The 13,330-nt window shown below is 47.0% G+C and overlaps 1 protein-coding gene and 2 non-coding genes across 3 annotated transcripts; 1 reads left to right on the top strand and 2 right to left on the bottom strand.

The window, feature by feature from the left end:
* Positions 1-6,696: 6,696 nt before the first annotated feature.
* On the bottom strand, positions 6,697-8,259 carry LOC123417405 (AP2-like ethylene-responsive transcription factor At2g41710). Its single transcript, XM_045106899.1, has 4 exons — positions 8,057-8,259; positions 7,868-7,950; positions 7,559-7,730; positions 6,697-7,474 (listed from the first exon to the last, which is right to left on the bottom strand). The coding sequence occupies exons 1-4, from the start codon at positions 8,257-8,259 to the stop codon at positions 6,697-6,699; spliced, it is 1,236 nt and encodes a 411-aa protein (XP_044962834.1).
* Positions 8,260-9,202: 943 nt separating this feature from the next.
* On the top strand, positions 9,203-9,292 carry TRNAM-CAU. The gene is given in 2 exon segments: positions 9,203-9,240; positions 9,257-9,292. It is a non-coding gene; the product is annotated as a tRNA-Met (tRNA).
* Positions 9,293-9,456: 164 nt separating this feature from the next.
* Positions 9,457-9,530, bottom strand: TRNAV-AAC. Its single transcript has one exon. It is a non-coding gene; the product is annotated as a tRNA-Val (tRNA).
* Between the last annotated feature and the right edge of the window lie 3,800 nt (positions 9,531-13,330).

The following is a 13,330-nucleotide window of genomic DNA, read 5'->3' as shown; positions in this document are numbered from 1 at the left end:
TGGCTCCCACATGTTCCATGATGATCTCATCGGATGAACCACGATGTCAAGGATTCAATCAATCCCGTATACAATTCCCTTTGTCTGTCGGTATAGAACTTGCCCGAGATTCGATCGTCGGTATACCTATACCTTGTTCAATCTCGTTACCGGTAAGTCTCTTTACTCGTTCCGTAGCACGTCATCCTGTGACTAACTCCATAATCACATTGAGATCATGATGATGTTCTACCGAGTGGGCCCAGAGATACCTCTCCTTCATACGGAGTGACAAATCCCGTTCTCGATTCGTGCCAACCCAACACACACTTTCAGAGGTACCCGTAGTGCACCTTTATAGTCACACAGTTACGTTGTGACGTTTGATACACCCAAAGCACTCCTACGGTATCGGGAGTTGCACAATCTCACGGTCGAAAGAAAAGACACTTGAAATTAGAAAAGCTTTAGCATACGAACAATACGATCTAGTGCTATGCTTAAGATTGGGTCTTGTCCATCACATCATTCTCCCAATGATGTGATCCTGTTATCAGTGACATCTAATGCCCATGATCAGGAAACCATGATCATCTATTGATTAACGAGCTAGCCAACTAGAGGCTTGCTAGGGACACATTGTGATCTATTTATTCACACATGTATTACTGTTTCCTGTTAATACAATTATAGCATGAACAATAGACGATTATCATGACCAAGGAAATATGATAATAACCATTTTATTATTGCCTCTAGGGCATATTTCCAACAAAAATCATATAGTCTGGCTATGCTCCATCATCCCCACACAACTGATTTAAATCATGCACAACCCCGGTATTGGCCAAGTAATCGTTTTCGCACTCTTACTTTCTCAAACCTTTTACAACTATCACGCAATACATGAGCGTGAGCCATGGATATAGAACTATAGGTGGAATAGAGTGTGGTGGTGGTTGTGAGACAAAAAAGGAGGAGATGGTCACATTGACTCGGCGTATCAAAGGGTTATGGAGATGCCCATTAATAGATATCAATGTGAATGAGTAGGGATTGCCATACAAAGGATGCACTAGAGCTATAAGTATGTGAAAGCTCAAAAGGAGAACTTGTGGGTATGCATCCAACTTGCTTGCTCACGAAGACCTAGGACAATTTGAGGAAGCCCATCCTTTGAATATACAAGCCAAGTTATATAATAAAGATTCCCACTAGTATATTGTGGTGACAAAGCAAGAAGCTCTCAATCATGAAGAACATGGTGCTATTATGAAGCACAAGTGTGGAAAAAGATAGTAGCATTGTCCCTTCTCTCTTTTTTATTATTATTATTTTTATTTGGGTTCTTGGGCCTCTTTTTTTCTCTCTTTTTTTTGTGGGCAACTTTGGCCTCTTTTTTTTATTTCCTCACATGGGACAATGCTCTAATAATGATGATCATCACACTTTTATTTACTCACAGTTCAAAGCTTAGAACAATGATGACTATAGAAATGCCTCCGGCAGTGTACCGGGATGTGCAACGATCTAGCTTGGCGTATGACGTTGAAACATCTCGCTAGCTATCTTACGATCATGCAATGGCAATATGAGAGTGACGGCACAAGTCATGAGACGGAACGGTGGGAGTTGCATGGCAATATATCTCGGAATGGCTATGAAAATGTCATAGTAGGTAGGTATGGTGGTTGTTTTGAGGAAGGCATATGGTGGGTTTGTGCACCGGCGAAAATTGCGCGGCACTAAAGAGGCTAGCAATGGTGGAAGGTGAAAGTGCATCTATACCATGGCACACATTAGTCATGAAGAACTCACATACTTGTTGCGAAAGTTTTTATTAGTAATCGAAACAAAGTGCTAAACGCATACTCCTAAGGGAAGGGTTGGTAGGTGTTAACCATCGCGCGATCCCGACCGCAACACAAAGGATGACAATCAATAGATCAATTATGCTCCGACTTCCTAACATAGTGGTTCACCATACGTGCATGTTACGGGAATCACTAACTTCAACACAAGTATTTCTAGATTGACAACACCCTACTAACATAACTCTTAATATTACCAAATCCACGTCTCAAAACTAATTGAGAGGAATCAAACTTTTCTTTCTACTCAATGCACATGAAGATGGAGGTTTTTGTATCCTCTTTGGGTACCTATCACCTTTGGGACTACTTTCATAGCACAAACCAACTACCAAGTCACGCACCGCCGTGCTCTAAAAGATCTAAGTGAAGCACACAGAGCAAAATTATCTAGCTCAAAAGATATAAGTGAAGCACAATGAGCATTCTAGCAAATTCACGATGAGTGCATGTCTCTTTCAAAAGGTGTGCAGCAAGGATGATTGTGACACAACAAAAATAAAAGACTCCTACGATACAAGATGCTCCAAGCAAAACACATATCATGTGGTGAATAAAAATATAGCTCCAAGTAATGTTATCGATGGATTGAAGACGAAAGAGGGGATGCCTTCCCGGGGCATCCCCAAGCTTAGGCTTTTTGGTGTCCTTGAATTTGGCTTGGGATGCCTTGGGCATCCCCAAGCTTGAGATCTTTCCACTCTTTATCCCTTTGTCCATGAGAACATTACCCAAAACTTGAAAACTTCACAACACAAAATTTAAACAGAAACTCGTGATATCATTAGCACAAGAAAACAAACTACCACCTCTTTAGGTACTGTATCAAACTTGAATTCTATTCATATTGGTGTTAGATTACTGTATTATCACTTTTACATGGCTAGTACCCCCCGATACTATCCATAGTTTCATCAAAACAAGCAACGAACTCAACAAAAACATAATATGTCAAAAACATACTAGTCTGTAGCAATGTGTATACTTCCTATACTTCTGGTACCTCAAAAATTCTAAACAATTACGACTGCCTGGGCAAAAGGCATATCAACCAGCATCAAAAAGAATCAACTCAAAATATCTTTCTGAATAAAAATGAAAAATAATCTCGTGAGCAAAAAGTTTCTGTCTTTTTCCAGCAGGATCAAATAACCATCACCAAGACTAGTCATAAAGGTTTTTCTTGGCTCAAACACAAGAAGAAACACAAAAGACACAATCATAACAGAATTATGATGGCTTGGACGCAACAAAACAGAAAGAAAAAGATGAATTCATTGGGTTGCCTCCCAACAAGCGCTATTGTTTAACGCCCTTAGCTAGGCATAAAGCGATAGAATCACGTATCGTCGTCTTTGGTGCTCAAACCATAAGTAGTGTGATCACTCATCATCTTAAGGTCTTCATCTTTCTTACTAGATGATTCACCACTATTTTTAGGAACAAAAATAGACTTGGCGACCTTATTGTGGGCAAAGTTTGGAGTATTCTGCACAGCGGCAAAAGCGGAACCCAAGTGTGTTATAACATCCTCTAGTTTGCCAATCCTAGCGGAATCATGACCTAGTTTTTCGTTAACTGTGGGTTCCTTCTCCTTTAAATTTTTCAAAACCATTCCCAACTTGGATCCGTACTGATTGATTTGATTGTGGATCTTTTTATCCAAATTCTCGATGAGTTCGATCATAGCAACTTTATTTTCAATGACGTCCAGCCTACACATCACATGTTCCAGAGTTAAGGTAGTTCCATTAACCATGAGTGGGGGTGAGCCAACCAAATTTATTACAGCTCCGTAAGAATCAACGGTATGGCTACCCAAGAAATTTCCGCCTACGATGGTGTCAAGAATATACCTATTCCAAGGAGAATGCCCACATAAAAATTGCGAAGCAGGACGGTAGTAGATTACTTAGGAGTAGATCTACTCTGAGCATTGCAAATCCTATACCAAGCGTCCTTTAAGTTTTCTTCCTCATTTTGCTTAAAATTAAGAACTTCATTCTCGGGAGTATCATTCGAAGCGGTGGGTCTAGCCATGAGTACAAGTAGACTATCCCACACAAGCGAACATGAAGCAGGCGAGAAAAAAGGGCGAACGAAAAAGGCAAATATTTTTGTAAATTTTTGTTTTTCAGAAGTGGGGGAGAGGAAAACGAGAGGCAAAAAAGTAAATGCAAGAGATGAGTTTGCGAAACTTACTTGGATGAGTTCTTGACTTGATCCTCCCCGGCAACGGCGCCATAAATCCTTCTGCTGCCTCTTGAGCTTGCGTTGGTTTTTCCCTTGAAGAGGAAAGGGTGATGCAGCAGAGGAGCAGTAGGTTTTTTCCCTCGGTTTGAGAACCAAGATATCAATCCAGTAGGAGAATCGCGTCAAGTCCAGAGTACCTGCGCAGACACAAAAGAGCTTGCACCCAACGCTATAAAGGGGTTGTCAATCCCTTCAAGATTGATTGCAAAGTGTGATCTGAAGGCGGAAAGTGCAACGAAGTAAAAGAGTAAGGCTGAAAATATGGTGTGAAGTAGACCCGGGGGCCATAGTGTTCACTAGAGGCTTCTCTCAAAATAGCAAATATTACGGTGGGTTAGCAAATTACTGTCGATCAATTAATAGAATAGCGCAATGTCATGACGATATCTAAGGCAATGATCATACATATAGGCATCACGTCTGAGACAAGTAGACCGATACTTTCTGCATCTACTACTATTACTCCACACATCGACCGCTATCCAGCATGCATCTAGTGTATTGAGTTCATGACAAACAGAGTAACGTTTTAAGCAAGATGACATGATGTAGAGGGATAAACTCAAACCAATGATGAAAATCCCATCTTTTTAACCTTGATGGCAACAACACGATGCGTGCCTCGCTACCCCTTCTGTCACTGGGTGAGGTCACCGCACGGTATGAACCCAAAACCAAGCACTTCTCCCATTGCAAGAATCATAGATCAAGTTGGCCAAACAAAACCCACAACTCGAAGAGAATTACAAGGATATGAAATCATGCATATAAGAGATCAGAAGAAACTCAAATAAGATACATAGATAATCTGATCATAAATCCACAATTTATCGGATCTCGACAAACACACCGCAAAAGAAGATTACATCGGATAGATCTCCATGAAGATCATGGAGAACTTTGTATTGAAGATCCAAGAGAGAGAAGAAGCCATCTAGCTACTAGCTATGGACACGAAGGTCTATGGTGAACTACTCACGCATCATCGGAGAGGTCATGGTGTTGATGAAGACTCCCTCCGTATCCGAATCCCCCCTCCGGCAGGGCACCAGAACGTGCCCCAGATGGGATCTTGCGGAGACAGAAGCTTGCGGCGGCGGAAAAGTATTTTCGTGGATCTCTCGCGCAGTTTTGGAATTTTTCTGGATTTATAGGCGGAAGAAGTAGGGCAGACGTGCCACAGGGGCCCCACAAGCCTGCTAGGCGCCCCCCTGGCCGCGCCTAGGGGGCTTGTGGGGTCCCTGCTGGCCCCTGCCTTGGTTCTCAAGTCTGGCGCGTATCTTCTGTTCTAGAAAAAATCTTTTCGGAAGTTTTATTCCGTTTGGACACCGTTTAAAATCCTCCTCTGAAAAGGGTCAAAAACACGGAAAAAACAGGAACTGGCACTTGGCACTGAGTTAATAAGTTAGTCCCAAAAAAGATATAAAAGGCATACAAAACATCCAAAGTTTGACAAGATAATAGCATGGAACCATCAAAAGTTATAGATACGTTGGAGACGTATCAGGCACCGGAGCCGACGGGTAGGCACCATATGCCGGAGGTGCAGAGACACCATAGGGTGCCGACGGCGCACCTAGGGAACCACACGGCATCGCGTGAGACAGCCACTTGTTGACCGCGGCATCACCAGAGGCCGACGGGTGAGACGGCGCACCATAGGAGATCGACGGTGCGGTTGGACCGTCGTAGGGAGACACCGACGCGGCTGTAGCGCCGTAGGAGGCCATCGACGCATCAAGGAAGCCATAGTGCCGGGGTACCCTGGCCAGGTGGTGGCGGCAGGAGGCTCGTAGGCCAGCGGCGGCACTGTGCCGGAGCTAGGGGCGGAGACGGCGCGGCGTCAGTCGGGCACGACGAGGGCAGACCATGCAGGGGAGCGTCGGAGGCCGGAGCGACGGCAACCATGAACACGCGAGCCATGGAGGCGAGCGAGCACGACGACAGGAACGGGGAAGCAGCGTCAGCCTGAGCGGCGGCGGCGGCCGGGGCAGGAGCGGGAGCCGAGGCCATCGCGGGGTAGACGTAATCGCAACGGCGGTGATGATCGGGGACAGAGGCGGAAGCGATTGTAACCTAGTGTGGTGCCATGTAAATCTCAGGGTTGTGGGGAACTGCACGATTCCTCAATACGGGTGTGGCTCTTTATATATATAGGGGTATCCAACGTGTACAATTACGATATACAGTTACACATAGAAGCTCTATATAAATATACAGTCTAACAATGAGCAACTAGACACAATCGCGAGGGTCGTCATTGCCGCTTGTGTTGACTAAGAAGTGAAGATGAAGAAGAGGTGGTGTCCTAAGATGATACAATTCGGCATGTCTTCCATTTTAATAGTTCAAGGGTAGCTTTACATTTTCCTTTTTTTTCATTCACAGATAATAAACTATAAATAAGATTTCACTAATGTCGTGAAACCTAAATCCATTGCTATTATAGAGTGGTCAATGGATCTAGCCTATGAAGATTGACTTGTCACAATCAAACCTTGATCAGCTTATTATCTACACAAATTCAGATAAAAACATAATTTACATAAGATACAGTTCATTATGCCCCTCAACACTACTCAGTGATCATAAATTATTGTAGCGCCGCAATGTCCCCAAACCCATCCCAGGGTGTCGTCGTCGGTGCCATCCTCTCGCCGTTACCGTAGCACGATGCGGCGACGCCCCCCTGAAACCCGGCATTGCCACAAATGTTGCTTGGCGACGAGAAGAGGCCGCACACGTCCGAAGAAACCCCATGGAAGAAGTCGCGGTACTCGTACGACCCTTCCCCTGCCGGCAACTCCCCAACACGATCCGCACATCCTCCCGTCCCCTGCGGTGAATCTGGGTCGTTCCTCTCCACAAGCTGCTTGAACATGGTGGACTTGAGAAGGAGGCTGAGCGCCGTGGACGAGGACGGCGGCGAGCTCCTCCTCCTCAGGCCACCACCGAGCACCGCCGCGCTGTGGTCGAGGATGAAAGGGTTGCCGGGGGCTGCTGTCGTCATCGGAGGGAGCATGATCTGGGCCTCGGCTGGGAGGAAGCTCTCGTGCTCCACGGGGCTGGGAGGAAGCTGCGTGTGCATGCTGGCGAGGAGGTGGTCGGCGAGTACCGCCGGGCCGGCGACGGGCGGCTTGAGCCACGTGATGTAGGACCTCAGGTCGAAGTTGGTGACAGCGTTGACGCCCTTGTACTCGATCGCCGCGATGTCGTACGCGCGCGCCGCCTCCTCCTGCGTGCCGTATGTTCCCAGGTAGAGGTACTTGTTCCCAAACACGCGCCCGATCCTCGCCTCCCATCTTCCGTTCTGGTGGTGCCTGGCAACACCTCGGTACTTGGAAACGCCTCTAGAGAAGCCGCTGCTCTTCCTGGAATCAGGTCACAGTTAACTATGTGCACGTAATTAAGAGGTTAGAAACACATGGCAGGGGTTTGGAGTTAACATGTGCCACCTCCTTAGCGACGCGAGGTACTCCTCCTTGGTGAGGGTCTCCATGATCTTGAGCTCCTTCTCATAGTCCATGACCGGGAAATTGGTGTAGGTGGTGGCGCCCCAGTACTTGAGAGCTGCGAGGTCGTACGCCCTCGCCGCTGCCTCCTCCTCGTCGTACGCTCCAAGATACACTGTTGCAGATCAAGCACTAGGATGTTACTTTCCAGCTTTAATCAGAGCTGACACACATACATTTCTAGTGTGTCAAGCACGTATAGTGGACATGTAGTGGCATGGCAACAAAGTATAGCTAGAGTAGAGTGCGTACCTTGTTTGCCCTTCTTCCTCTGCGTGGGGTTCCACGAGTTCTTGTCCCACAGGTGGGCCTCGTAGCGGCCCGTCCACCGATGCCTGCATCCATGCATCGATCACAGAATCAGTTGCCATCACAACACCACAGCAACCGAGGGGTGCATGCACTAGATGCAAACATTGGAGCTGATCTTTGAACACTGACCTGCTCACTCCCCGGAACCGGGAGCTCCGCTTGACGGCGACGCCCGGCAGGGACGCCTTGCCGATGCCGCCGCCGACCGGCCCGAGCGTGGGCTCCCTCCTCCTCCTCCTGACCACGACCTCGCCGCCGCCACCGCCACCGACCACCGCGGGCTGCCCAGCGTAGCTCTCGATCTCGCTCTTCACCATCAAGATGCTGTCCATGGGCATGGCTAACTCTGCCCTCCCTCTCCAACAGATGTGAATGCAAACGATCGATCGAACCAAGGAACTTAGGGCGAGGACGTGCGGCAGTATATAGTGCTAGTGTGAGAGCCAGGCGAGACGAGCTGCTGCGTGCAGGTGTCCGCGCGCTTGCTTGCTTATATGCTGGCGACAGATCTTGTCCGCAGCGGCAGCAAGAGAGGGGAAGCATGCATGCAGACAAGGCGTTTGATACTTCCGTGGCTGCCGCGTCTGTCTTTACTATGCGGATTTGGTTCGGAAACATCGATTCTAACCGCATGCAGCCAGATCCGTCTGTCCCGTGGCGGAAATCGACCGAGTGTCTCCCAGTTTTTTGTGGCTGCTGCATGTGTTTCCTTCCCATATTATACGTGACCACCGGAACCGGAGGGCATATGTTGCGTGGCCAACTAGGGAGTAGCTGAGAGGAACAGAGAGGCTTGTGTTCGCACGAGCCTGGACCAAAACGGGGCTTGGAGGCTTGGTTGGAACGAGCGTACCAGACGAAATAGCGGAGTGCAGCTGAGAAACCCGAGCTCCGCCCTTCGTCCGCGTGCGTGCTCTGCTCTGCTCTGCTCGCGGAGTAGGTGACATGTCTCGTGCGCTTCACCTTGGAAAGAGACGATCGGTCGTTTTCTTTCAGGCCAACACTGAACCCAAACGACCATGACGTCGGCCGTGGCGCCGACGCATCGACGGCGCTCTCGGGTTGCCCGCGCGCGGCCGGGAGCAGCGCGAATCCGTGTCGTGCCACGCACCGTCCAGTCCACGCATCGGGGGGTCAGCTGACCCCGATAAAACTGCAGCAAAAATATTCAGTACTGCGTGCCTGCACATTAGTGAAAACATATAGAGTTTGCGATGATGGCAAAGAGAGAAGAGTCTTGCTTAGTTTGGTTTTCGTTGCTGAACTTGCATCAACGGGGTGGTGGCGCAGTTGGCTAGCGCGTAGGTCTCATAGCTGAAAGAGCGAGTGATCCTGAGGTCGAGAGTTCGAGCCTCTCTCACCCCAACCCTCACAAAGTGGTGATGAAAATGCTCTGTGACAACTTGGGTCGTCACACATATCTGATATTCAGAAGATACGAGCAAAATCTGAACTTTGTTTTTCTCATCCAATTTTTTGTCATCCACTTACATGAAGGCAAGGAGCGGTCGGTAAAAAAGAAAAGATGATGGCTTCGCCCGGGCTCGAACCGGAGACCTTCAGTGTGTTAGACTGACGTGATAACCAACTACACCACGAAACCGTTGTTACCCCTGAATAATATTTATCCATGTATTTGTGTTTGCATTACGTGCTGTGAACAGTGTACTCCATACAGATGATGGAAAGTTCGGAAAAAAAAATAAGGGACACTAAGAACTGACATGGCAGGAGAGGAAATTGCCTTTGCACAACGACCCTACCCATAGGGGCACATACAGCTTTGAGGAACACACACAAGAATTGTAGCACTTCCCCTTGTCAATTACACAGGAGCACGTACCTTGGTGAAGTCATCCAAACATGAATCAAGCCGTCGGTTGGCTGCGATCATTGCTGAGTGGTGTGGACGAGCAGGCTATAGCACGCACTTTGATGCTATTCTGCAGGTGTTAGAACCTTCCAATGGCATAGTAATCCAAGGAAAGGGTGAGGTCTTATTGGATGAGCCAAGCCGTCGGTTTTCTGAAATAATAGATGGATTCAATATTCAATATCCGGCCTTTCTTTGGTTAGTTTAGAAGAGAAGTATTCTGATTAGGGATGTTCTTCTTTGAAGGGGCGGCAGATGTGAGCCTGAATGTATCTTTTGTAGCAAACATGAATCGACTAATCTTTCTTTTTTACAATGGGCACTGGCTAGATACATTTGGAATATGGTTAATTGTAGTCTTGGGATCGCCTGTGATTTCTCAGATAAAGGGACTTGTTTCAATGTTTGGCTAAAAGAAATTGTTTTTTGTAGGGTAAAGCTATTTTATGGAGCATTTGGAAGGCTCACAATCTGGCTTGTTTCAAGAAAAAGTGGCCTTACCGATGAAAAAAATCAAAATTCAAACTTTTTGGTTTCAAAAAAATCTGAAAGAAAATATGCAAGTAGACAAGGATGTTATGTGTATGTGTTTAAAAATTTAGGATGAAATACCTTGAAATACAGCCTGCACAAAAAAGACAAATTCATGGCCTAGAACGATGAATAGTATCATGTGTTAAAAAACCTTAGATTTGTGTTTTTTGTACAACCCTCGTTTCAATGTTTTCTTTTTGAAAATTTACACACATGTGTGTTACTTCCCCATTTATCTCTGTATTTTTTTCAGAATTTTTTGAAATATAAAAATATGAATTTTCATAAAATTTGAATTTCAAATTTAAAGGCCTCCATGGAGGCCGAGCTCCAAAAGCAATTTCTGCCTTACTGATGTTCTTTGTAGAGTTTCTAGACTAGAGCAACTTCCCGGGGGAGGGGGAAGAACCCAAAATTGGGATTGCGATGATGAACAAAGTTGCTGGAGCGAGTCGCATATAGCATCTTAAGATCGCCTTGGTGTTGTGGATTCCTAGGCTAGGAGATGGATCATGATCGTGGTAGCTATAGGCTATAGCATCTGATGTTTTCCTTCTCGGCATGTCTACCCTGGATTTATGTCTCTTGGTTGTGGATGTTTCTCCTCATGGTTATGGGAGTTTGTGCCCTCTATTAAAGTTTGTAATAGTGTGAGAAATATTCTCGGTTTCCTACTACTTTTACTAGAGTTCCTCTTTCTTGTGCTAGTTCTTGGCTGAGGGTGGGGCCTGTCTCTTCGAGGTGGTCGTGTGTTTTGGATGCAAGAGATACTTGTCTTGCTTTCGTTATATGAAATTGGGAGGGAGGGATGGAGGGAGGGAGGGAGGGAGCGAGAGAGAGAGAGGGAGGTAGGGAGCGAGAGAGAGAGGGAGAGAGAGAGGGAGGGAGCGAGAGAGGGAGAGGGAGAGAGAGGGAGAGCGAGAGCGAGAGGGAGAGAGAGAGGGAGAGGGAGAGAGAGAGAGAGAGAGAGAGAGAGAAAGAGAGAGAGAGAGGGAGGGAGGGAGGGAGTGAGAGAGAGAGAGTGAGTGAGAGAGAGAGAGAGTTGGTCGGCTAATGAAGAGCGGTGGCGGCACAGGAGTAGGAGAGAGAGGAGTTGGAGGAAGGTGCGGCGCCGGCGTCAAGTGTCGCCGATGGTGGAAAGCAGTAGGGGTGGGAGTAGCACGCGGCGGAGGGGCGGGGGCGGTGCGCTGTAGAGGGGCGGGGGGACGAATGCGGCAGCGCGTGGCGGGGGCCGATGGCGTGCGGCAACATGGAAGGGGTGGTGGCGCGCGGGAGGTGAAGACGGGGGAGGTAAGGTCGTCGTGCAGGGTTTTTTTCCTCGCCCGTACCGATTGGCGTTGACATATTAGGAGGACTGCGGGTTGATTTCAATAAAAACCCAGGGGCTCTTTTGCAAAATCGCCCAGCGACGGACGACATAAGCTATGTGTGGAGGTAGAGATTATCGCTTTTCCGTGTTTCCAAGGGTTGATCAAGCGTGAAGAAGTGATTGTAACCTTAGATTGACATTACATGTGTGTTTTTTTGATTCTTTTGTTCATGAATGTGTGTCCTTGGCGGTGGAGACGTTATAGTATGGAATAAAACCCTCAGGGGCTTTATCCTCATCTTGGTGTGGTCGTATTGGCCAGCACCAAGGAGTCAATGGTGTTCATTTCTGCCCATGGATCAATTTGATGGTTTGTCGCTCGATGTGTTGTCGTGCCTTATCGTTGGCCACATATCTTCTTGGGTGTATGGTCCTTTTTTTTAGAGAAATGGTCTGCAAAGTAGGGCTTCTTGTTCAGTTTCATAGAATGAAACAATGGAAATAGAGTACAAGGTAGTTGGGTAAGTAGAGTAGCCCCCCAAATGGGCACACCGCTTATTAGAGATCACAATAGTGTATGGTTCTCTAGTTTCATGACTTTGTACTGTGATAAAGCATCAGTTCGATGACTTGCTATGAGAGTCGTCTCCCCAATCACAATAGTTTATTGCTTGTGGTTGATACCCTCATGTGGCTCTTCGTAGTCTTCAAGATAATTTTAGATTTTGCGGATCTAATCATCTAAAGTTTTTCTATTAGGGGTTTGGGAGGGAAACAAAGATTCAAAGGCTAGAGATGGGTATGACAATTACAAAGGACGCTGATGTAACTGATGTTTCTGGACATATCACATATGGTACTCGTTATAATAAGCCCAATTCTTTTGCGAGAATCCAAGGATTCTTCCAGAATCTAACCCTCTCCAATTTTTTTCAGAATCTTTGATCCCCATTTATTTTACAATTTTATCTAGTTAGATCTAATTAGCTAGGATTGTACAACAAATGTGGGTCAAAGATTCTAAAAAATACTAGAAAGGGTCATATTTTAAAAGAATCCCCAGATTCTGACAAAAGAACTGGGCCATAACAACATATCGGATGAGTGTTTGTGCTCACAACACAATAACAAGTTCATTGAATGATGCTTCAACACTGTTGGCCCAAAATACAATTAACAGGGGAAGAATTATGTAACAGAAGCAATCACCATCACGTATTAACAAAGTCGTGCGGTATATAACAAAATCAAATATCATGGTTCATATGACAAGTCAATAATACAAAATGAAGCTACATGAATAGATCGATCCGATGTTCCTCTGATCCGATGAATTCACGCTCGGATAACCATCAACCCCGCAATGAACCAAGTCAGCCGCTGCGACGTGTCTCCCGATCCGAACCCGCCCAAGGCGTGTATATGTCTCCCGAGTGGGAGTCCCCCTCGTACGTGCCCCCCGAGAAGGAGTAGCAGTCGACGGACCCGTCCGCCTCGTAGGGCTCCGTGTCGAAGTGCTCTCCGGCAAACGGCTCCCCGACGAACGACTCCCCGGCGAACGCATCCCCGACGAACGAATCTCCGACGAACGTCTTCGACGGACCCTGCTGCTGCTGGCCCGTCGCCGACTTGGCGGCCTCGAACCGCCGGAGCACGCCGGTGAGGTCGGCCGCCACCTCCTCCGCCG

Source organism: Hordeum vulgare, chromosome 1H (genome assembly GCF_904849725.1).
Source record: "Hordeum vulgare subsp. vulgare chromosome 1H, MorexV3_pseudomolecules_assembly, whole genome shotgun sequence".
In the NCBI taxonomy this organism is placed as follows: Eukaryota; Viridiplantae; Streptophyta; class Magnoliopsida; order Poales; family Poaceae; genus Hordeum; species Hordeum vulgare.
The sequence above is the reverse complement of the archived record's forward strand: the minus strand, read 5'-3'. Positions and strand labels throughout refer to the sequence as shown.

What these genes read in the sequence shown, in the direction of transcription:
- LOC123417405 (XM_045106899.1), bottom strand. Translation starts at nt 8,259, where the DNA reads ATGGACAGCATCTTGATGGTGAAGAGCGAGATCGAGAGCTACGCTGGG. An exon ending in GAGGAAGAAGGGCAAACAAG is followed by an intron (nt 7,731 to 7,867) that starts GTACGCACTCTA and finishes GATCTGCAACAG; the next exon opens with TGTATCTTGGAGCGTACGAC. An exon ending in TACCTCGCGTCGCTAAGGAG is followed by an intron (nt 7,475 to 7,558) that starts GTGGCACATGTT and finishes ACCTGATTCCAG; the next exon opens with GAAGAGCAGCGGCTTCTCTA.